Source organism: Musca autumnalis, unplaced genomic scaffold, assembly GCF_047663935.1.
Source record: "Musca autumnalis isolate F117 unplaced genomic scaffold, ASM4766393v1 scaffold_2, whole genome shotgun sequence".
Classification (NCBI taxonomy): Eukaryota; Metazoa; Arthropoda; class Insecta; order Diptera; family Muscidae; genus Musca; species Musca autumnalis.
The window spans coordinates 10,099,326-10,123,244 of NW_027411755.1; the positions used below are offsets into that span (position 1 = coordinate 10,099,326).

At 36.8% G+C, this 23,919-nt stretch overlaps 2 protein-coding genes across 8 annotated transcripts in view; one reads left to right on the top strand and one right to left on the bottom strand.

The window, feature by feature from the left end:
- Positions 1-23,919, top strand: part of LOC141393617 (non-lysosomal glucosylceramidase) — a 596,987-nt gene that overhangs the window by 197,519 nt on the left and 375,549 nt on the right. For all 3 annotated transcript variants that reach the window (XM_073966887.1, XM_073966886.1, XM_073966889.1), the window contains exon 3: positions 4,120-4,167. The gene's annotated coding sequence lies outside the window, so the exon portion shown is untranslated. The remainder of the gene's footprint in view (positions 1-4,119; positions 4,168-23,919) is intronic.
- The window catches only part of wb (wing blister), a 404,943-nt gene continuing 383,282 nt past the window's right edge, over positions 2,259-23,919 (bottom strand). For 4 of the 5 annotated variants that reach the window (XM_073966879.1, XM_073966880.1, XM_073966881.1 and 1 more), the window contains 12 exons: positions 21,801-23,160; positions 21,482-21,737; positions 20,355-20,751; positions 19,257-20,286; positions 18,562-18,758; positions 17,258-18,477; positions 16,740-17,173; positions 12,372-13,023; positions 4,433-5,051; positions 4,216-4,349; positions 3,823-4,051; positions 2,259-3,671 (listed from right to left, as the gene is read on the bottom strand). In XM_073966879.1, coding sequence (XP_073822980.1) covers positions 3,514-3,671; positions 3,823-4,051; positions 4,216-4,349; positions 4,433-5,051; positions 12,372-13,023; positions 16,740-17,173; positions 17,258-18,477; positions 18,562-18,758; positions 19,257-20,286; positions 20,355-20,751; positions 21,482-21,737; positions 21,801-23,160 — 6,686 coding nt within the window. In that variant the 3' untranslated portion in view covers positions 2,259-3,513. Of the gene's footprint in view, positions 3,672-3,822; positions 4,052-4,215; positions 4,350-4,432; positions 5,052-11,888; positions 12,225-12,371; positions 13,024-16,739; positions 17,174-17,257; positions 18,478-18,561; positions 18,759-19,256; positions 20,287-20,354; positions 20,752-21,481; positions 21,738-21,800; positions 23,161-23,919 lie in introns of those variants that run through there. The other variant, XM_073966883.1, reaches the window with a different exon arrangement.

Consider the following 23,919-nt stretch of genomic DNA (forward strand, 5'->3'; position numbering starts at 1 on the left):
TCTTCATGTACTCGTACTCGCAAACACTTTTCACTCGCGTGTAAAAACGAGGAAGTCTGAAATATGCTTCGCGAGTGACGAGTAAAAATAGAGTATACTCGTTTTATTTTTTCTACTCGCGCGAGTACTCCCGCTCGAACTAGCTCGAATTTCACTCGCGAGTAGAATTCGAGCGAGTATTTCGGAGCTCTGTTGAAAATTCCCCACAACATTTTTTAGTCCCATTTCGATAGGGATTGCGTTTTCCAAGTAAAGTCCTGAAAACCTAAAAACCCTAAGAATGTAACCTTTGACCGCCATTCCATCCGGCGATTTTTATCGTCTATGAACATTGCAGTTTCAGAATCCGCAAAAACTTCACAGGTGTACGTAAGCTCCAAGAGTTTCACAGTAGAGTGATATCATAAATTTGCTGTAGTGGGGAACTCGATCTATAAATACCTAAAAGTTTCAATGAAACCGCTCTAGTGTGCCTTCGACTTACTTTATTTAAGCAACAACAACTACCATGTAGAATTCTCTTCATCATTCTAGTTCTTACTTTACCTTTTATTAATGTGATTTTGCTTGTTTTACCATAATCATTTATTTATTTATTTCAAATATTTATTATAATAAAAAATTACAATAAAATTACATAAAAAAATAGCACTAGCATCTAAGGCTATCGGCTAATTACCATAATCATGTAATTATCGTTTAGTTGCTACTTCTTGTATTTCTTCCATTTGTTTGTTGTTGTAATTACGTCATTAGTGTACTTATCCACTTGTATTTATCTTCGTCCATGTATGTGAGTATGGTTGTTCGCTTAGTGCGTCTGTGTGTTGCACAGATTTGAGGTGTTGCCAGATATGTTCTGGATAATTTCCTAACAGGGAGATTTTGGGATAAATACAGGTGGAATCAGCAACGGCGAGTTAGTTGTGTTTCAAGCGTTGAACTGAACAGATCGGTTAAAGAAGTGCTGCGTGCTAACTAGAGACAAGCTGTGTGCTTAGTAATAAAAGTCGGTTCCGAATAAGTGTAATAAAGTAAATAAAGCATTGTAGAAACGTAATCTGAAACGAACCCTGTTTTATTTAGTACAAATCGTACTGGGGAATAAAACAACATCCACACGGAGATTAGTTAGATCTAATTCCGTAACAGTATTGTAGATTCGCCAGGTCTAAACCACATTGGTATGATCCGATTATTATATACTTTCGACAGCACTTTATATGTGATAGATAGGAGATATATTAGACTGGGTGCCACAGTGGTGCAATGGAAAGCAAAACCGTCTTGCACGCTGAATGTCCGGCTCGGATTCCCAGGTCATACAACATAATATTTTGCAACGATGACAAAAAACTTCTCTACAAGTGGTGTCAAAAAGTTAAGATTCGGCTATAAAAAGTGGGTTCCATATCATTGAACTAATATGAATCGGAGTGCACTAATTGGAATGAGAGAATTATCCCTTGTCCCTTCGGGGATGTTTGTAAAAACATGTGTATGTATGGGATATATGACTCCGTTTTGCCTCCTTTATTATGAACGAACACAGCAGACTGAAGATCCAATTGCCTTTATTTTCCTTTGTCTATGGTGTTCGATTGATTATTCCTCTGCATTCTTTTATTATTACCCGATCTACTCTCTCGTATTTATTACCTCTGTCCCATTTGTTGTATACATTCATCCATCAGTTTGTATGTGTATTTGCGAAACGATTAACATTTCGCTTGACCATTGTGGAACATCTTGGATTGAGGATTCGAGAAAAGGTTATGCTTCAGCGGGCGAGTATAAATACGGGAGACTAGCAGGTGGGCGAGTGAGTTATAAATCAGACCGCGAAATAAAACCATCAGCTAGTAAAGAAGTAAATATTGAATTAAGTAAAGTGAAGTTGTGTACGAGTAATTGAAGTAACGGCAATGAAGCATTGTTGAATCCCAATGTAAACAAATCCGACTTTTATTTGGTACAAATTGTATAGGGGAATAAAGTAATGTCTATATAGGGTTAATTTAAACCTAATTTCGGAATAATCAGAGTTTATTCTCTATGTCGTTAAATGAGAGAGTGAGTCAACTAACGGGAAGTTGATATTCATGAACGGGCTGAATATGTTTTCAACAAGTAATCCCCGTTGCATAGCTCCATTAGAAAGCGATGTTAATTTCCGAAAGATTTGAAACTTGTATAAACTAATCTCTTTTACAATACGTACCTCAGAGAATGAAATAATCCGAAAAATACACTTTGCATTTTGTAAAAATTGGTTCGAGTTTTATTTATAAAAAAATGTATATATAATTTATTTTTTAAAAATATTTTGTATACCAAGAAAATAAAATAAATAAAAAATGGCTTTGATATTTGGATTTATCATTAAAAAATTTGAACTTAATTACTAATTATTTTTTGTATACATAAAAATATCAATTTTTTTTAAAAATAATGTGAATTTATATACAAATGATGGATGAGAATTTTTGTATTATGTTTTTAGTTTACAAACAGAAAAAGGACTGTACACACATATTAACAACAAAGAGATTCTTATATATAAGTATATTACTACATTTAACATTTATTAATACATACACTTAATCGCTTGTTTGTTTACACGCTTAAATTATGGTGGTAAATAACTATACAATGCTTTTGTATAAATTAAAAGGCACTGGTTGGCGTTTCTTATTTTTTAATATATATTTTTGGGAGGGAGGTCATGGTTGAAGACCAGTGTTAGGACATTCTAGATCTTTATGCATACCTTGGGATTGCTCTTGACCTACCCCTTGTTGTGGTTTTGGGGGCAAGTTATGTTGAAATAATTTACGAAAATAAAAATAAATAAAAATATATTTAATTAAAGCCTCTACTACTTAAACTATTGCATTTTTTGGGAAGGCTAAGAAGGGGGGAAAGGATTTTGAGTCGTAATTAATTTAAATGAAATACCTAAATTTACAATACATTTACCTTAAATAATAATAAGTAATGCAATCAAATGCAGACACTGGTAGTAAGTAGTAATAAATATTTTTCGAAAGCAAAATGCATGGAAAGAAAGAATAAAAGTTTTCTAGCAAAACTTTTTTCTCTCAGTGTGTGTGTGTGTGAAAGAGAAAAAACTCACTAGTAAAGCTATATCACAAAAGTTCCTTTTGCAAAATTGAAAATGCAACATTTTTAAAAGTTTCCTCAACTTTTATGTGAGTTAACCAAAAATGTTCGTCGATTCGTGGATTTCGTAAAACAAACAAAAAATGAGTTTCATAGCTTTTGTGATTTTGCGAAGCTTTCAAAGTTTTAAGCGTATGTGTTTTTTCTTTTGTTATTTTTTCACATTGATATTTTGTTAATGCTTCAATTTTTTTATAAAATTTAAGTATATGGCAGTTCATTTGTTTGTTTTTGTTATGGCATCACATTTCATCATACGACCTTTCATTCTTCTCTTCTTCTTCTCCTTATAATACTCTTTGGGCGGTTAGGATTGATTTGTTCAATGACTCAGCTATCTAAGTTCCCGGTTACCAGGCATTCACTGAGCAGAACATTGTGTAGGGCATCCATATCCACCCAATCTCGTCGTTCGTTGCGTATGGAAACATTTCGTATACAACCTTTAAAGTTTTCACGCGATAAAAGAGACCCACTTGTTGCTACCTCTGCAATGGGAAAGGTGGGAGGAAGAAATATAAGGTAATATACTTAGAAATATGTAGGTAAAAGTAGAATAATAGATGTGTATAAAGAAATTGAAACAGATTTGCTTTGCAAATCATAAATATTAAAGAAAAATGTTGTGATTTATCTTACCTGGAATTCCTCCTATATACAGCGGTGATTTGGTCTGTACCTTTCCCGCTGTTCTCTGCTGGGCCACAGCAATTGTGGCAGGCATTTGGTCAATTCGCAAGGCAATTTGTTCGTAGTCATACAGGGCTGATATGTTGTGCCACTTATTGTCACACAAGGCATATTTGGTAGGCAGCAATGATTCCACACGGAAAGGATTGCCATCACCCAAATCACAAGAGAATATAACCTGAAAACATAAAAAAATAAAAACAAACAAATAAAACATAACCTCAATTCATATTTTTCTTTTTTCAGATATTAAAGCAATTTACTGCTTCTGCGTCACTTCGGACCACCATTAAGGTGAGTACTATTGTTTCAATATTTAATAATTTTTATATAAATACTTACATTTCCATTAAATAACTCCAATGACAAAGCCGGAAACCCTGTGGGTTCAGATATACTCAGCAATATACCAGATAGCTCGGAGGTTCTAAATTCCATTTCCAATTCCAAATATTTTCCTACATGGAAATTTCGTTCTGCAAATATCACAAAAAAAAAACATTTACCACAATTATTACTTCCCCAAAAAACCCAGAAAATCTTCTTCAACTATACTCACTATACACTGCATAGGCATCTCCGGGAAAATATGAACCCCTTTCCACGTGGGGAAAACATTGCCCCACATGTAGATGTTTTCCCGGCTTAGCCAAATCCTGTGTATTATTGGCAATGGCAAATTTCCTCAAACACCCTTTAAATGGTTCAATACGCATCAACAATTCCGATGGCATTTTCGGTGGATTTTCTGGTAGACCACCAACAAACATAACATTGGAAGCCGATATCTTTTTGGGTATTTTCATTTGAGCCGATGTCTTTTGATCCGTCTTTCCAATTTCCACAGACATGGTCACTTTACGTTCAGTACACATTAACGTTACATGATGCCATTCACCATCATTGAGTTTTGCATGTAGTGGCAACTCTTCACGACGTCTACCTCGAACAATCAGCAAAAGGTGACCATCTTTTAGCACTAGGGCTAAGTAATGTTTCTGTTTATCTTTCATACCCGGAGCCATAAAAATCAAACCATTCGGATAAAAGGAACGAAAATCGAACGAAATTTGGAAATTCTTTTGCCAGTAATTACGCATAGGGGCTTGTAACTGGGCATAACTGTAGGGTTCATCGCCGAACTTAAAGGCATTTGGTTCGTAGGAATAGCTGCCGACCTAAGGGATTTGAGGTAAACAATATAACAATAATAAAAGTTTGTCTTCATAAGTTACCGATTTTGATACGTTAAAGCCTTCACCCAAAGCCATAATTTATTTTGCATTGCGCCAATGTTAACATAGATTTTACTCTTACATTTTTTTTAAACCAAAGCAAATGTGTATTGCTGCGATGCGTGCAAAACCTAACAAATACAGTTTATGCTTCATACAAGAGCTCTACAACAATACAATTTGACCGAGACCAAACTCTGCTATTGGAAAGAAGGAAACAATTCTCTGGGGAGGTTTAAGTCATTCAGCAAACCAAAATAGCTAAAATATGTTTTTCACTCTTAATTCAATTTATAGAAGTTTTGTCACAATTGCATTTGCTATTTCATTAATTCGCATTTAGTTCAATCATTCGGTGTCCATTACATATTGTTTCTGATTCTTTTTATAACTCCGTGATTGCACCGATTTTTTGGTTAAATTTTGCTCTACTCTTATCTTGAATCGCCCACTAAATCGAATAATACACTCAAATTTTCGTACTTCGTTTAGAAAATCAATGCACAGTGGATCCACTTGTATGGGGAAAGTGGCCAAAAATATTAAGAGTTTAAAAATCAAGCCAATGCGCCGGTTACAGTGTTTTAAGAAACCACGAGCGTAACATGGTAAGAATTGTTCTACGCTGTTAATACAAAATGACATGAGAAAAGGTCCCGATTATTTTATGATGCAAAAATGGGCTTGGGGAAACAAAACAATCTCCAAAACAACATAAAATCCAACCTATTTAGCGGATTCAAAAATCTACATATTTGTCTGCAAATTGGTTAAATTTTTAATATAGATCTTATAGCGTTCTTCCTGGAAAGCACGTACCGCCAACGTAAGACAAATTTGGAAGAAGATTTCTTCATTTATAGTCTGGCACTAGATGGCAGCTGATTTTAATACTGAATAATCTTAAACCCATGACCTACTTTGGAAAATTATTCCCGAGGTGGGCACTGGTGGGTATCATGTCTAAAACCTTAGGTCAAACTCAAGTATATGACCGAATTGGCATTACAAAATGCACTAAGAAAATATGCAGCTAACTAGAATTCTACAACACGCTAAAACACTATTTTTTAATGAAAATTAAGGTATTACATCCACCTTCAAAATCCACTATAAAATTTTGCTATACACATTAGTTTCGCGATATTTTGAATATACATATTTATTTGCACTTAAAATATAGGTTGTACTCACAACAACAAATATTGGTCAAATGTTCCGACTTTTGAAGCTATTCTTAAGAAGATCGCGTTCGAATGAAACAAAAACTAATATATTTTTAAACAGGTCCATGTCATAGCTGTCAGAGTTGCCAGATGTTGTACCAAAATTTTGACATTCATTTTTTTATTTTTGGCCAATAGGTGAATCCACTGTGCAATGGTTCAAATTTTCGGATTTTCAGTACATCCAGTAGTTCTTCTCTCCAATCCATTCAATCCAAACACTTTGTTGAAAATTTCACATCAAGTCAAGTCTATCCCTTATCATTGCCGTTCCCTTTGCGATTTAGTACAACCATTATATTTTTCAGTAAAGTTTTTTTGATCCTCTTGCTCTCGCATTGGTTGTTTTTATTCGTTTGCTTAGTGAAGGAGGGAAGGTTCATCGGCTTTACTCAGTGAATGGGTTGTTTGTGATCTAAACGGAACTATTTCGCACTCGTTCATAAACACGTTTTTGATTCTCTTGTATATTTTTCTCTCTATTTTCTGAGTATTTCGGCCAATTATCTAGAAAATTTGTACTATGTTCGATATGAGAGAGTTCTCTTTTCTATTGATATGAGAGAGTTATCTTTTCTCTCTGAAGTATAAAATAATGATACAATTTTTTGGTGGTAAAGCATTGATGCTCAAAATAAAAAAGAGAGTAAAGTAGTGAGAGAAAGAAAGTTTGAATCAGCATTCAGTTAGAACTGCAACAGTAAAGATGTAGAGGGGGTGCGCGGTTTTGTTCAGTGTCCCCACTAAAATTATGCGTCATCCATGCACATGTTTATTTGTCGGCTGATCAACGACGACTGATTGTTATTCTCATTGTGAGTACACGTATCATGTAGTCACGTTAACGTATATGGATGATCTTGGCTGTGGTAAAGACACCTATGGATTCCTTTCAGTATAACATCTGGGTTGTACTGAATGTGGGAATCTTCAGATGGTCTAGATATGGAAAATAGTCGATATTTTTTGACTTATATATTTTCAAAATATTTTGTTTTTCAAAATATTCAGGCTTAATCCCATAGTCGTAGTTTTAATATTTTTATTAAAACAACTTTAGTTTATTAGTGGGAAGAATTGGCGATGCTTACCAAGGGCTATGGCAGAAAGACTATAGTTTTGGATCTCTCCACAGATCCTCAACAGTTCCCTTGTTTCGTCTTTTTTAACAAGAAACTTTTTATACCCAAGTGTCAATTGCTTGCTGAAATAGATACGTGTCCAAAGAAACATTCTGATCGATAACTTTCTTGGCACTACCTAAACTCGTGCAACTTCACTTGCACACAAAACCAAATCCTTCCCACTATGAGTTTAATTCGGACTATTTTGAAATGCAAAATAAAAGTCGTCATCCCAAATAAAAAACGCCAACCCTCCTTATATTCAAAATAAATATCGGCACTAATTCAGAATCATCAGATGATGTAGAGTACCTAAACTCCGGATATATCTTGCTATCGTGTGAATGTTATTACCTCTTATGAAACTTGTCTGTTCATGTGTTACCCTGCGTTTACACACGAAAGGACAATTGAGTACATGTATTGATTGTCAAAAATTCAAAACTTGCCTGTGTGACGTAGGCGTCCAGACAACTGCAAAAACAGTTGTAAAATTATGAATGAAAATCGTCGATTTATTTTTGTTTGTCGTTCACATATTTTGTTTTTGTTCATGTTCTTTTGTTTTCAACACATTTCAATTATTATCTCACACATGTTTACAAAAAATGTTAAAAATTTGTTAACCCTACTGCCTGTGAAAAAACGATGGACAGCTGTGAGACAACCGACAAATGTATGTACGTGTTAGTAAATCAGAGTTGTATTTGAAGAAAAATTGTCTGGTGTAAACGCCTAGTTAGATCTAATTGGCTTTAGGTGAGTTTCAACCCTGTAGGAAATGTCAATTGTGAATCTATACTGACTTACTACTGACATTGTCAACAGTACTACTGATAAACTGTAGACAACTCATGTAATTTCCTATAGACATTTTGTATGAACGTGTCATTCGAAAGTCAGTAGTGACATTGGAACTAGTATGTCAGTAGTAAGCCAGTAGTTGCTGAGGTACCATGTGTAGGTAGTGAGTCAATACTTCTCGAAGGACCAAATGGAGACATTGGTACCAGAGTTTTACTATTATATTTTTGGTCTATTCAATTGTCGATTCCATAGCTATACGTCCACTAAAATCCACTGGATATACGACGTATAAGTAATGTGATTGACATCTGAAATCCACTTATATACGACAACGAAAAGTTCAAGCAGTTAAATTATATGTCCTATTCAAGATAATAAAGTAAAATAACGATTGTTGACAACATGTAGACAAAGCGGTGACATGTCGACACTTGACCCTAGGCTTCCTACAGGATTCTTATTCGTCGACTTCTAGTGACCAAAAAAAAAGTACGTTTTTCTTGCGAGGTGCATTTTGTAAAATAATGGGTTAATAAGGAGATATGTAATGAGTTTTTGTTGGGCAGTACCCCGTTTTGATGCACATTAATAACTCTTCATATTTTTGCTAATAAAAATGTTTGGCCAACGAAAAAATCAAAAAATTTATGTCATCAATTTAAAGATGCAAATCGCTTCTAAACATTCCGAATTTTTCGGTTCTTAAGGAGAAAAAGGCTTACAACATGACTAATTTTGTGTTTCTAATAAAGAGGACTGTTATTCACGCCTTAACTTAAGTTGAATAATTTAGTAAATTTCCTAAGCTTCATATTCCTACTTATAATAATTCCTCTAATTTGCAAGAGCAATTAAAATATTTGATATAGATGTATGTATTTTCTTAAATTTGTATTACTTTCCAATCAGCTACAAGAATCGCCACTAGTAACAATATAAAGATAAGGGTCTGTTGATTTTAAAACAGTTTAGACTTTTTGCAGACATCTGCGGTATGGGCAGCTATGGCCAAAAGTTGAGATCGGTTTTTGTCGGTGAATATATGTTTTTCGGAATATTTTTAAGTAATTATACCCTCAGCATTTATGCTAACGAGGGTATATACACTTTCATAGGGAAAAAAGTGCCGCATTAAAATAATGCTGTTAGACCCCACGTATGTTTGGACGAAATGTGTTTCGGACAATTTGGAGTTGATTTAGCCAAATGTTCGGAAAATTTGTTCGGAATGTTCGGAACATTTGTACGCACGATAACTCTTGAAAGTAGTAACCAATTTGGTCCATACTTTACACATCGTGAAATTTCTACCAGACTTAGATGAGGTTGTAATATGCACACAATTTTGAAAAAGTTCTGCCGATTCGGTCCAAAATATGGCCTTCGTAATATTTTGCGCAAAATTACTCTCTCCTTCAGGTACCTACCCCACAAAAGTTCAAAGATCAAAAATGTTCCGAAATTCGTAAGAAAGATAACTCATGAAGGTAGTGACCGATTTGGTCCATACTTTACACATTCTAATATATCTACCAGGTATAGATCAGGATCGAATATGGATTATATTTGCGCACTCCTTCGGGTACCTCCCACACTAAATTTTGGATAAATTCAATTTAAGACCTGCTCTCGAATCAGTTTGATTTTTGTTGAAGCAACTTGCATTCGCTGCCTTCGTCAAATTTTGTTCAAACTTAGTTTCAGTTTAAAGATGGACAATACCGGTCCACAACTTTCGGTACTTCCCCCAATTTTTAAAAAGGTAACTGGTTCCTCCGATATCCCACATCGGTCGGTTTAAAGCGATATTATGTTTTCCGTGGACAAGTCCAAGCTTCCTGGAATACTGGTACAAAAGTTATACCATGACCCACTTAAATGATTAGTGGGCGCGATATCTATCGAAAATATATGACTCACAAAATAAGATCCACTTCCATAATGTCGGTCCATTCCTTTAAGTACCTCCTCCGCTATCCTTTTGAACTTTAATCCTAATCCTTGAACGGTATGAACCGCCAAAAAATTTGAAAACCCCCTAAATACATAAGTACTTTTGTTGGGAATAAAGTTTTTCAAATTAAACAGGCTGAGGGTATATCTCTGTCAGCTAAGCCGGCTGATACTTTTTTACTTGTTTTTTTATAGAATTTACCTCTGGTTCTCTGTCCATGATATCTTTTAGGCAAATAGCAACGTATTTGTGGATTAATTGCTGTTATTTCAGGACAAATTTTGCGTGTAGCTCGTTAAAGTAGACCTTTGCAGATTACTTTGAGTTTGTTACTTTATAAATCCCCAGAAAATACAGTGGGACTGATAATTTTGAGATTCTAGAGCGCTTTGAAGTTGTCCTTGTGGACATGATAGGCTCCTGAACTTCGCAAAATGTACGAATGCCTAACTTTTCTTATAAAGTTTATAGGTTTCACAGCATTCCAAGGGGCAAATTACATACAGAAGCCTTGGAATTATCTTGTAGTAAGGTCTAATTACTACCTTAGAGGCCTGACAAGAATGTCCTTCTTCATCTTTGACATTACATAAATAATTGCGAACTAGGTTGTCCTTTTTTTTACTCATTTATTTTTATTATGTCAAAAATGAAGTAGAACAAGAAAGCCATGCGGCGAAGCTTCTTAGTTACCGAGGCCTTATGTCGCTTCCAAATGCTTTCTGGATGCAAATAAGACAACATTATCTCTAGATAATAGTTTTTACCCTACAAGACCCTTAAATTTATCACAATTTTTTGTTCAGAGAAGGTACACTCACAAATTTAGTCAATATTAGAATGTTTCAGTTGCTCTCATCCTCCCACATAAAACCATGAATACTAACGCGAGTTCGATAAAACCGCTGTAATATTCTTGCCCTTTAAATGTATCAAAGTTTTCAAAGCCTTTTTCCCAAAAAATAGGTTATTTGTACCATGTGCTTGTTAATTGTTGTCGGAGACTGTTAATAAATGATTCCCATGATTTTGGTAGGAATGGAGGTGGTTACACTTTAGACCAACACTGATTTTTGTGTTATAACTTTCCCATGATCCAAAAAGCTTTCGCATTTGTACTTACTGCCACAAAGCTTTTTTTCATTTGTTTGTTAAGTTTGTGCTCCAAAAGCTTTTGTGCTTTGTTTTTGTTTAGTCATGATTGAAAGCCAAATTTGGGGCGGGGTTAATTTTGAAATAAAACCATGATGATTTTTGTTGTTGTTAAAAATAAAAGCTTTATTTTGAAACTAAACCAAAATAAAATGTGATGATGTGATTAGCAAATTATAAAAAAAAAGTTAACAAATAATTATAAAATAAAATTTAGCCAAATTCCAAAATGTGTGTGTGATAGAATGATTGATTGAATGATGAACTTAAAGGATAGTGAGATTTTACAATTACAATTTTGTTTTAAATTTAGGTTATAAATATGAAAGCTTTTAGACGACAATATTACACAAAAAGCAATGATGTTTAAGTGATGATTGGATGTAAGTGGTGGGGGGTGAAGAAAAGCTTAAAAACTAAATTAAAATTATTTTATATACAATTTGCAATATTATTTTACGTTCTTTAATAACAATTTTGTTTAACCAATACCAAAAGTGTAGCCTTGAGTGGTGCAAGAACATATTAAGTGCTATGAATTTTCTTATGAGTAATTATTGCCAAATAAAGTGTTGACTTAATTAAATTAGAGCTTAATTAGTATTACATTTAAATGATTATTATTTGGTTTTAGTCCTGAATGTGATGACCCTTTTTTGTGCGAAAATATGTGCGAATGGGTTATTCGTTTCGTTTTTTTGGCAATTAGTAACCTATAACTTTGAGCTTAAAGCTTAGAGCTTTTTTCTTATTCGAGCGCTAGAACGCCTTTCTTGGTGCGTTCGTTGTATGCGAGTGTGGTTGGGTTTCTTTTTACTAATTTTTTATCTTTAAAGACTTAACAACTAAAGTCCTATAAAAGAAAGAATTGAAAAGATCAAATAAATATTTACATGCAAAATATCTCGAAAATTAAAGAAAAAGCTTTCCCGAATTACTTTTGTTCCCTTAAAACCTTGCCCAAATTTTAACTTTAACACAAAATTATTTCCTCACTTACCCTCTTACATCCTTCGGGAGCTGCCGTGAAGCTTTTACCAATCATGGGTTCCGTTTTCATTAGAATATCACTCAGGCCATTTACACTACCCATGGCGGGACCATTACGACCAATTTGTACATTCACAAATGACAAAGCTTGATTGAAGTTCACGGTGCGATTGTTGAACACCACATCTCTGATTGCTCCCTCCAGTTTATTAAAGGTGGGTGCCAGTGGTGTATATTCATCATAAGGTGGAGCACCACCAATATACAAGCCACCAGCATCTCTGGGCATACTAACCAAGGTGGGAGTGCCCATAAGATTTTTACTTTCCTGCAACTCATCATCAACCATCAGCTCCAGTTTCCGTCCATTCTTCAACAAATTGACCACATGGAATTCTCCATCATTTAGAGAGACATTTGATTGCAGTTTCACCATGCTGCGTCCAGAATTAACCCATACTTGTAGGTGGCCATCCACAAGAGATATGGAATAGTTGCCTTTGATATCTTTGGCATCATAATCTTCTTCGACTTCGGGTGGATAGGCTGAGAGCATAAGTAGACAATCGTTTTGCAGGGTGCGAAACACAAAGCCGGCATTGGCACGTTTACGCAACGATTGTGAGGGCAGTTCAATATAACCCTGGCCCCTAAAACCGGCTCTGGAAATGGAAGGGGAAAGAAAATAAAGGTATTATTAAAAATGTTGAATATAAAGGTTTTACTGAGCACGAAGGAAGGAAGTCCCCAAAAAAAAAAACTAATGGAAATGATTTTACTTATTGTTTAACTTGACAAAGATCACGAATTGGATCTAGGATGGGGAATTTTGAAAGCCTAATGGAACCAGTGTCATCTTTCGACCACTCCAATGTTTTCCTTGTAAAACTTGTAACCTTTTAAACGCTTTCTGCGCATTTGAGGCAGTCTGAATGCACATTTCCTAGGCATTTTTCGACGATCCCATGTATTTCAGTAATGGTGGAGGTCTTCGCTAAATAAAGTGCTCTATTTTCGCAGTAGGTGGCGTTAGTCCCAGCGACCTTTGTTACCCTCATTTTTTAGCTATTTGGGAGGTTGTTTGTTTTTTAATGAAGGAATTGGCTTATAGTCCTACCTACAAAAAGATCCTACCCCACAAAAATCCAACTGGTTCATTTGAGTTACGGAGAAAACTGACCCTGCGCATGGATTATATAAAAAATATTGTGTACCTAATTGTTGAGGTCTGTGCTTTTTTCCAGTAGGTACCATTCTCAAAAAAACCATAGCTACCTGGATGTCACAGTGCCATATGTCGACTATTTTCAGACCTCCTGAAGGGTCTTCTATGTATACAAAACCTTCTGAAGGGACATTCTATGCATATAAGAACTTTTAGAGGGGTATCCTATGGACAGAAAACCTAAAGGGATCTTCTACAAAGGCAAGACCTCCAAAAAGGGTCTACTATAGAGAGAAGACCTCCTAAAGAGGTTGTCTATGGATAGAAGATCTCCTAAAAGGGACTTCTATAGAGAGACACCTCACCTCTGTATATAGAAGACCTCATAAAGACCTCATAAAGGGTTCTTCTATAGAAAGAAGGGAGGTAGAGAAAAGACATCATGAAGGGGTCTTTTATAGCTAGATCTGAAGGAGTCTTCTATAGAGGAAAGAACTATGGATAGAAGTCCTCCTCTCTAGAGACTAAACCTTCTAAAAGGGTCCTCTATAGGCAGAGAACACCCTCACAAGGGGGTCTTCTATGTATAGAAGACCTACTAAAGGGGTTTTATATAAAGACGAGACCTCCTGACTGGGTCTTCTATAGAGCGATAACCATCTTAAGGGTCTTCTACAGAATAGAAGACCTTATAAAGGGGTCCTCTATACAGGGAAAGCCTTCTATAGATAAAATACCTCCTAAAGGGGACTTCTCTAGATAAAAGACCTCATATAGAGGACTTCAATGGATAGAAGTCCTCCTATAGCTGACTTCTATAGATAGAAGACCTCCTGAAGGGGTCTTCTATAGATAGAAGTTTTCCTAAAGGAGTCTACTATATAGAGAAAACCTCCTAAGGGATCTTCTATGGATAAAAGGCCTCCTAAATGGATCTTCTATAAAGAGGAGACCTCCTAAAGGGGTTTTCTATAGGTAGAAGACCTCATAAATGGGTAATCTATAGAGAGAAGGTCTCACTCATAAAGGGTTCGGCGATAGATAGAAGACCTCCTGAATGGATCTTCTACTGAGAGAAGCCCTTTCAAAGGAATCTTCTACAGAGAAGGTTGTCTTCTATTGATAGAAGGCCTCTTAGAGGGTTCTTCTATAAATAGGAGACTTTCTAAAGGAGTCTTCTATGGATATAATACCCTCTGAAGGGTCTTCTATTGAGAAAAGGCATTCAAACGAGGTTTTTTGTAGATAAAAGACTTCCTGAAGTAGAAAAGACCTCCTAAAAGGGATCTTCTATAGATATATGAACTCCTGTAGGGTATTCTATTTATAGAAGGCCCCTTTAAAATGCTTCCCATATACATAAGAAGGAGGTCTTTACATACAAGAAGTCCAGAGGTCTTGTCTCTATACAAGATCCCTTTAGAAAGTATCACATTATTTAGAAACAAGGCCTCCTAAAGGGCGAGAATGCTTTCAAAACCCTAAAGGGATCTTCTATAGATACAATACCTCTGGACTTCTTGTATGTAAAGACCTCCTTGTTCTGTATATTGGAAGCATTTTAAAGGGACCTTCTATAACTAGAAGGCATCCTAAAGTGGTCTTCTAACAGTAGGTCATCCTACAGAAGACCAGGAGGCCTTCTTAAAATTTCTTTCTATTGAAGACCAGAATAATTATACTCCACTTAGGGTTCGAAGAGAAGATTGTTATCATTGAAAATGATGTTCGGATTTTTGGCGGTAGTCCCAATACATGTTCCCTAGGCGAACACCTACTTTTTATATACAATGTAAATTTCCAACGATCCCATGTAATTCCACAGTGGTTAAGGTCTTCGCTTTGATTTTTTTCCCAGTCAGTGCTCCGAATACTCGCTCGTGCTCCGAATACTCGCACTCCACTCGCGAGTGAAACTCTTTTCGAATTCGAGCAAGTTGAGGGGGATAACTTGCCCCGTCCTCACCGCCAAACAAAAACTTACCCCACCCGCAAATAAACTACTCCCACTCCCAGCAAAAAATCGGATCCACAAAAAAACTACTACCTCCCCCAAATTTTCAATCGCGAGTAAATCGGAGCTCTGTTCACAGTAGATTACGCTTCCAACCACTCTATGATATTCAATTCGGTAGGTAAAGAAATGATTACAAAAGTCAGACGGACATTCAAACTTATTATTTTGACTAACAACGCAAGTTCGTACCAAAACGGATCTGAGGCAACCTAAATGTCGCAGGGCCATCTGTAGACCATTTCACATCTTTTCCCACATAGGAGTCGGGCATATTATACTCTAATAGATTAGGTTTGAAAAGAAGATTGTCAGTGAAAATTGTTTTCGGAATTTTGACGGTAATCCGAATACAGATTCCCCAGACTAACACCAACTTTAATGATAAACAATGATATTTTCCGAAGATCTCCTGCAATTTCACAATGGTGGATGTCTTTGTTTTGTATATTTGCCCAGTAGATGACGCTTCAAACCACTCTATGATGTGCAATTCTGTGGCTACAGACGTAATTCCTAAAGTCAGATGGGCATGCAGATTTGCTATTTGGAATTTAAATATAAGTTCGTTCCACAACGGATATAAAGCATTTGGCAACCTGAATGTAGCAGTGCAATCTGTAGACCATTGCATATATTTCCCAACATAAGACTCCGCTATATTATATCCCAAACATGGTTTGAAGAGAAGATTGTCATTAAAAATGGTTTTCGCAATTTTGACAGTAATCCGAATGCAGATTCCCTATACTACCGCTAACTTTTGGATACACAATGACATTTTCCGATCTTTGCTTTGTATTTTTGCACAGTAGGTGACGCTCTCATCAGTTAATTTTCAATTCGTTCGGGTACAGAAGTGATTATTAAAATCCAACGAACTGTCAAACATATTTCCTAATTGATGTTACAATACAATTTCGTATCTAAAGTATTTGGTAACATAAATGTCGCGGTGCCACCTGTCGACCCTTTCATATATTTCCTGACATAAGAGTCCGCCCCATAACACTCTAGACATTTAAATTTTCCAACGATTTCACAAAGGTGGATGTCTTTGCTTTGTATTTTTCCCAGTAGGTGAGGCGCCCAACCACCCTATAATGTTCAATTCGTGCGGCTACACGGAGATTAGAATTACTCTAAAATTTCGAACCAAAAGGGATATAAAACTTTATAATAAGTTATATTTTACTTACTTTGTTATCATTTCTTTGCACGATGATTCGACACCATAATGCGTTGAACCCTCCAGTGGATCATAAGTCTCACCATTAACTTGGACATCCATCATGCAACCCAAGAAGGGATTATCGGCGCCAGGAGCCTTTGATGTGGCCGAGGTAAAGCCCGGTGGTACACCACCCAAATAGTAAACAGCCTTTGACAAATCTGGTAACATGTTGCTTTTAATGGGTACCGTAGGTGATCCCGTAATGGGACGATCTGTATTAACACGCAAAATGCCATTTTCTGTGCCTCTCTTGGGTACAAATTCACGGGCAGCCTCAATCTTCACCCATTTACCGGTATTGTATTTATTGGTGGTGTTAATTTCCAATTTCGATTCATCACCATAATCAATGCGGAACATAATGCGACCACGACTCAGGGTAACTGATACCGAGCGGTTCTAAAAAGAGAAAAGGTAAGGAAGAGGGAGAAATTTATAGTAATATTGAAATATATGAAAATGTGTCAACCCCTTTGAACTTACATTCTTATCATCCACCGCCAGGAAAAGTAAAGCATTCTCATCCAAAGTCTTGAAAGTCATTTGCAGAGCAAACAAATTCTTGCGATATGGTCTGGGTCGTGATTTCTTTACCTCCGCATAGCCGAGACCATTGAAATGTCTGGCCACCGATGATGAACTAGATTCCTGGGCTCCAATCATTGCTCCACCGCACTTGCCCTCACTTGAGGCAAAATTCCACAAACCCAAAGGTCTATTGTCCACCTCCACATTGTGCACAACAACATTTAATCCCGGACTTAATTGTAAATCTTTGGTCCTTAAAACCTTGGGATAGCCACCCAAATAAATACGATCTTCGGCAGTTTGGAAAAATCTGGTAAATTCCACATCTGTGCTACCCGTAACTGGTGTTTGTGGCACCAAGGACCCGTAGTTATTCATGCGTCGTACCAACAAACTACCAATATTGAGGGTGCGATTCACCTCCACATGATACCAAGCATCATCGTATTGAGGATCTCGTGTTTGTATTTCCAGGGGATGGGTAATAATTTCCGTTGTACCTCCTAAATTCCAAATGAGGCGCACATGCCGCTTAAACAAATCCAGGGCAATATATCTGTCATCGCTGCCTTGCATGTAGATGAGAGGCGAGTTTACATTCCTATTGGCCAGGGCAAAACTTATCTTGATACTATTCGAGGTAGTTAAACCATAAGAGGCCGGCAGATAAGATCTCAAACACTTGGGTCCCACTGATTGTAAAGAGATTTTAATACCTTCTGCAGCATGCTTGGCTTTGGTTATTTGATCTCGTAACTCCTGCAATTGCTTGGACATGGAATTATTCCAAACATCAAATTCCGCTTGCTCTTTTATGCCTATTTCCTCAACATAGGTAAGGGAAATATTGGCCAAACGGACATTTGTTTTGGTTAGTGAAATATTTTCTTCGGCCATACCCAATTTGATTTCCCAATCTGGTTCTAAAATGGCAAATTTTTGCCTCAGATTTCGTATGTCATCATGCATTGCTTGGGTTTTGTGGGTTAGCATTCTCATTTCTTCACTTGTCTTGGAGGCCACATCCATACTTTCTATGGCATTTTTGCGAGCCATGGTGTGTTGCATGGGTGGTATCATCGAGGATATGTTGTTGGTTTTTATACCAGCCTCGAGGATACGAGATTTGATTGACTCGACTTTGTTTTCGTGGAATTTTAAACGTTTCTCTAAAACTGTTTTGGGAAGATGGGTAGAGATGAACGAAGGTTAGGCAATTGGTAACATTAGTTTTCAGGTTTGGAAGACATGGAACTTACCATCTGTGTCTTGTATTTTATTCATGGCCTGCTTCTTAAGGAGATTCGAATTGTGCAAAGACAGTCTGGCCCTATCTATGACCGATAAACCCATGCGAGGATACAATTTATGATGAGCAGCATATACGCGTTCACGTGCCTCTCTCGAGGCCAAATGGGCCGCCTCAATCGCATCGGAAATGTTTTTGTGAGCAGAACTGATTTTGAAAAGAAAATAGGTTTTGCTTCTGAAGAAACTCTAAACTTTACTAAAATAATTGTTTTGTTGACGAAAATATTTATCGAAAATTTTATCAAAATTTAACAAAATGGTCACACTGTCAACATTTAATGGAAAGAAATTGTTGAAAACACATTTGACACAACGAATACGCATAGTTCACACCAATGTTTTTCAATGTTTTTTTAATTATTTTGATAAAAAAAGTTGTCAAAATAATTAACACCAGACTTTATCAAAATTATTTTCAACGCTTTAAACTCATCAAACATGGATATTATATCGAATTTCATAGAAAAAATTGTCAAGTGCACAAGACACAACAAGAATTATTTGTAAAAAAATAAAAATGTTGATTTTGATTAATAAAATATCCAAATGTTTTATAAAAATTCACTTTTACATAATCTTTCGTTAATTTTGTAAAAAAAAGATAAATATTTTCATCGCCAAAAGGGTTTCTTTGAAAACGTACCTTGCCAACATTGCAATCCTCGCTCCCTGTCGTGTCGGTTGAAACTGTCTGGCATATTCATTCGACCGCTCCAATAACCTCGCTGCATGCTTTTGAGCCTTCGGCAACCAATGTTTTCTCACCTCGCGATGTATGGCTTCATTATTGTTCAAAGTTAAATTCAACATTGTTGACAACTTTGTCATAGAGTCGACCTTTCCACTCAATTCTTCCAGCTTGTCAATATTCAATTCAATGAGAACATCCGTTTGTGGTATCAATACCTCTTTCAAAGTCTCCTCGACCAAACGCTTTTGATCCCTTATCTGTTGATAGTCTTCCAGGGTATAACTTTTCAAATTTTTAATGTGTTCCAAAACATCATCAATTTCATTTTGCATTTCCACAGTGCGATCGGCATGTAAACGCATATCTGAGATGCGATAGTTGGAATGATTCAAATCCCTCCAAAACATTTCAATTTTACCCTTTTGATCATAGGCCAAATCGGAGGCATTACCAAATTTATAGAAATAATGCCAAGCACAGGTGGCCGTGGAACGTATTTCATCCAGAGAATCTCGATGTTGGGTAATAGAATCCAAAAAATATCTGGCCTGATGCAGAGCTGAGGGTAAGCTCATGTGATGGGCACCCCTGCCATAGTTATCCAAAGCGGCAATATTTTCCAAAATACCTGCTTTAATGGAATCCAAATCTAAATATAATTGTGAGGCATCTTGAACCAAAACACCCATGGCAAAGGTCCTTTTTTCGGCGGTGGCCAAGGCTTTGCGATTTTGAAACTTTTGATTTTCAGCATGAGAATCCAACTTCAGCAGGGCATTACTGTCATAGTTCAGCAGCAGCTTCCGGGCATCATTGAAATCGTTGAAGTGGCGATTTTGCAATTCAAATTGCCGTTCATATTCCTCAACTTTGACATAGGGTGGAGGTATTCCCGTCAAATCCATGTTGTGTACACCTCTTCTCAGTTTATGGCCAATTAGTTCCACATAGTCCAGCAGCAAAAGGGTACAATTGTCACACACTATCCACAAAATGGGGAAATTATATTATTTTTGATCCCTGTTTGAAATTATAAAAAGACAAACTTACATCGACAACCCTTCTCCTCCAAATGATGACGTTCTGCCAAACATTTATCGCATTTCAAACCGGTAACACCGGCCTGACAATAACATTGTCCTGTCAGGGAATCACAACCTTCCTGTCGTATTCCATAAGGATTGCATTTACATGGCTTACAAATGCCTCCAGGAGAAGCCAAAGGATTACCATAGTATCCAGGGCGGCATTGATCACACAATTTGCCCATATAGCCGGGACGGCACACACAATTTACCTCTCCCTGCCACACAGAACAACCCTTGGCAAAATTACGACTAGTTTCCGGGCAAGGACATGGCTGGCAACCGTGTTGCGAATTGGGATCACCATAAAAGCCCTCGGCACATTGTTCACAATGTCGGCCACCGGAATTTTCGCGACAATTCTAAAATAGCACATGTTAGGGGAAAGATATTTTCTATTTTTCTTGAAGTATTTAAGTCGGGGTCACAGACAAAAAGTTTCATCTGAAAGAATGGTGAAAAGATTTAATGCAAAAAATACTTTTTCCTCATATCTCTCCCTGAAACATTCACTTTTCGTCAATGAAACTTTCCGTGTGTGACACTAGGGTTAGTTTGGAGTCACACATGGAGAGTTTCATGGGGAAAGAGTGGGCGTATGGCTAAGATAAATGAATGTGTCTAACATTTTACTCTTTCCTTGTACTTCTCTGAAAAAAAATCACATTCTTTACAATGAAACTTTCTGTGTTTGACACCGAAATAAGTAAGGAGTCATACGTGGAGAGCTTTATGTTTAAGAAAATTATGTGTATAGCTAAGATAAATGAGGAATGTGAAAAATGTCACTCTTTCATTCTTCTCGTCCAAAAACATCACTTTCTTCTTAATGAAACTTTCTGTGTGTGACAAGATATTGAATCATTTCTTTGCCTCTATATAGTTAAAGTCACTTTCATCTAAAATGAAACATTCCTTGTGTGACACTGGACTCAAATGCGGAATGTTCCATGTGAGTGAAAAATAAGTATGTTATTACTTATGAATGATGAATGTAAAACCTTTTCCCTTTTTCAAAACAATATCTTTCCCTTGAATGAAACTTCCCATGTGTGACTCCAAAGTAGACTCCAAGACAAGTACAAAACCTACCAAACACTCCCCGGTTTCACGATCACATTGATTGCTGCGTCCATTACAATTACAGGGCGCCGCCCGACCTATTAACTCCTCAATATAAATGGTCTCCGTCTCGGTAATATTACGCCATCTATAATAGCCCTGACCAGGATCCTGGCAAGAGAGACCATCATAACGCTTGGGGCATTTGCATTTCTCAACACCCTTGGCAATCATGCTGGTCGAGCCATGGACATAAATCGCCGAATCCATGTGGACATTTTGTAAGCTAGAAATTTTTAAAAAATTATCCCAAAACCAATTTCCAAACTTATATCTCTACGGTACTTACATAACCTCCGTGAAATCAGCAAAACACGAACCACGTATGAAAATATGCCGCACATTTTGTAATGCTGCCATCATGGTCGCTCTATCCACGGCCTGGCCATTTTTGTGGAATTTCCAATAGGATTCATGCAGCGGTACCCTATACGATTCATTTCTTGAATATTCAAATGTTTCGTATTCATAAAAATCCAAAATCATTTTCGTGTGGGCATGCAGCTGGACCAAGGGATATCTTGATAAGGTTTTTCTATCCAAAGGTGTGCCACCTCCCTCAGTTAGCAGGGTGAAATATAAATTTCCATTGTAGCTGTTTATCCTATCCCCATAAAACTGTGGCGGCAATTGAAAATACAGGGGATAATACAAATGGGTATACGATCCTATGGTCACATTTCCCGTTGATTTGGGTATCAAATTCAAGCCATACATATTTTGTATTTCAGCATCTTCACGATAAAATTCGGATCCCGACATTTGTACCACAACTGTGTATTCAAATTCTCGGTTTGTAACATGGGCAGGTCGGATATAGTTGACAGTTAAGTTGCGCGATTCCGACATTCGTACATGACCCCAAGACCAATCAGTTTGTTCACATTCTGTTGCTCGACCAAAGCAATAACATCTGGTACAACCTTCAGGATTGAGAGCCGACAAACCAAACGTAGACTGCATACAGGTATCACACTTAAGACCCACCACCAAACTCTTGCATGGACACTGGCCATTGGCATCACAGGCTATTAAACCATCACTGCGCACAAATGAACCATCCACATCACAGTTACAACGTCTGCATTCCGGATAGCCAAAGTAACCCACGGCACAGGAGTCACAACGTCGTCCCGTATAACCCTCACGACATTGACACTGACCCGTAATGGTGTGACAATACTGACCAATTGAACCAACACGATCACACTCGCATTCACGACAACCCAGCCGCGGTTGCCAACCCCAGGTACCGCTTACACATTGACTGCAACCCAAACCGCGGCTAAATGGTGGGCAAACACATCGGCCATTTATGGGATCACAAACCTGGCCCTCACCGGGACAGGGGGCACAACGCTGACAACCATCCGTGGAGAAACCAAAGAAGCCGTCGGTACATTCATTACAACGTTGACCACCCACACCAATCTTGCAATCACATTGTCCCGTCCATGGGTTACATTCATGACTCCTCGAACCGGAGGGGTCACAGCGGCAATCATGGCAGCCAACATTTTGTGTTAAATTCCAATGGCCGGCTTTACATTTGTCACAACGCCGTCCCGCCACATTTGGCAGGCACATACATTGTCCCGAACGTTTGTCGCAAGTGTTGCCGATCGAACCCACCGGACTGCATTGACATTCTGAAAAGATAGAGGGAAGGAGGACGAATGTTAGTTAAATTGAATAGATAAATTAAAACATAAAATCTAAAGAGAACTCTAGGTAAGAAGTCCGAAGATTGAAATTTGTAACCTCCATACTTTGCAAAAAAGAATGGTAAGAAACGCTATATCGGCATTAGGAAGTCTGAAATATTAGTGCAATATTGATCTTTTCAAAGAACTTTTTAAATATATCGTTCAAATATTTTCCTTAAATATTTTAGCTCATTCTAGAACAGCGATCGGCAATGTGCGCTTACTGAGAGCAAAAGAGCGTAAATTTCAATGTAGAAGGCATTGCAATTTATGCTCACTTGTTCTCAGCAAGCGCACATTCCCTATCGATGAACTAGTTAGTTCATCTGCTCGATAGATAATACATTGTTCGAGGAAAAAGCAAGGTCAAAAAAGACGTATCGGTATTATGAAATATTAGTTCAATATAAATCATTTTAAAGAACTAGTAAATTTTTTCATTCAAATATTTGTTGGTTCATAGACGCCATAGATAAATTGTTCGAGAAAAAATAATGGTCAATATCGGGATTTGGAATATTAAAATATTAGTTCAATGTAGATTATTCCAAAGAACTAGTTAATTATTTCCTTAAAATATTTTTCTTGAGAATTTTAGATCATTTTCAAAGAGAGAGAGAGAGAGAGAGAGAGTTCATTTTAGAATGAACTAGTTAGTTCATCGCTAAATAATGAAAGTGTTCGCCGATTCATTTCAGAAGT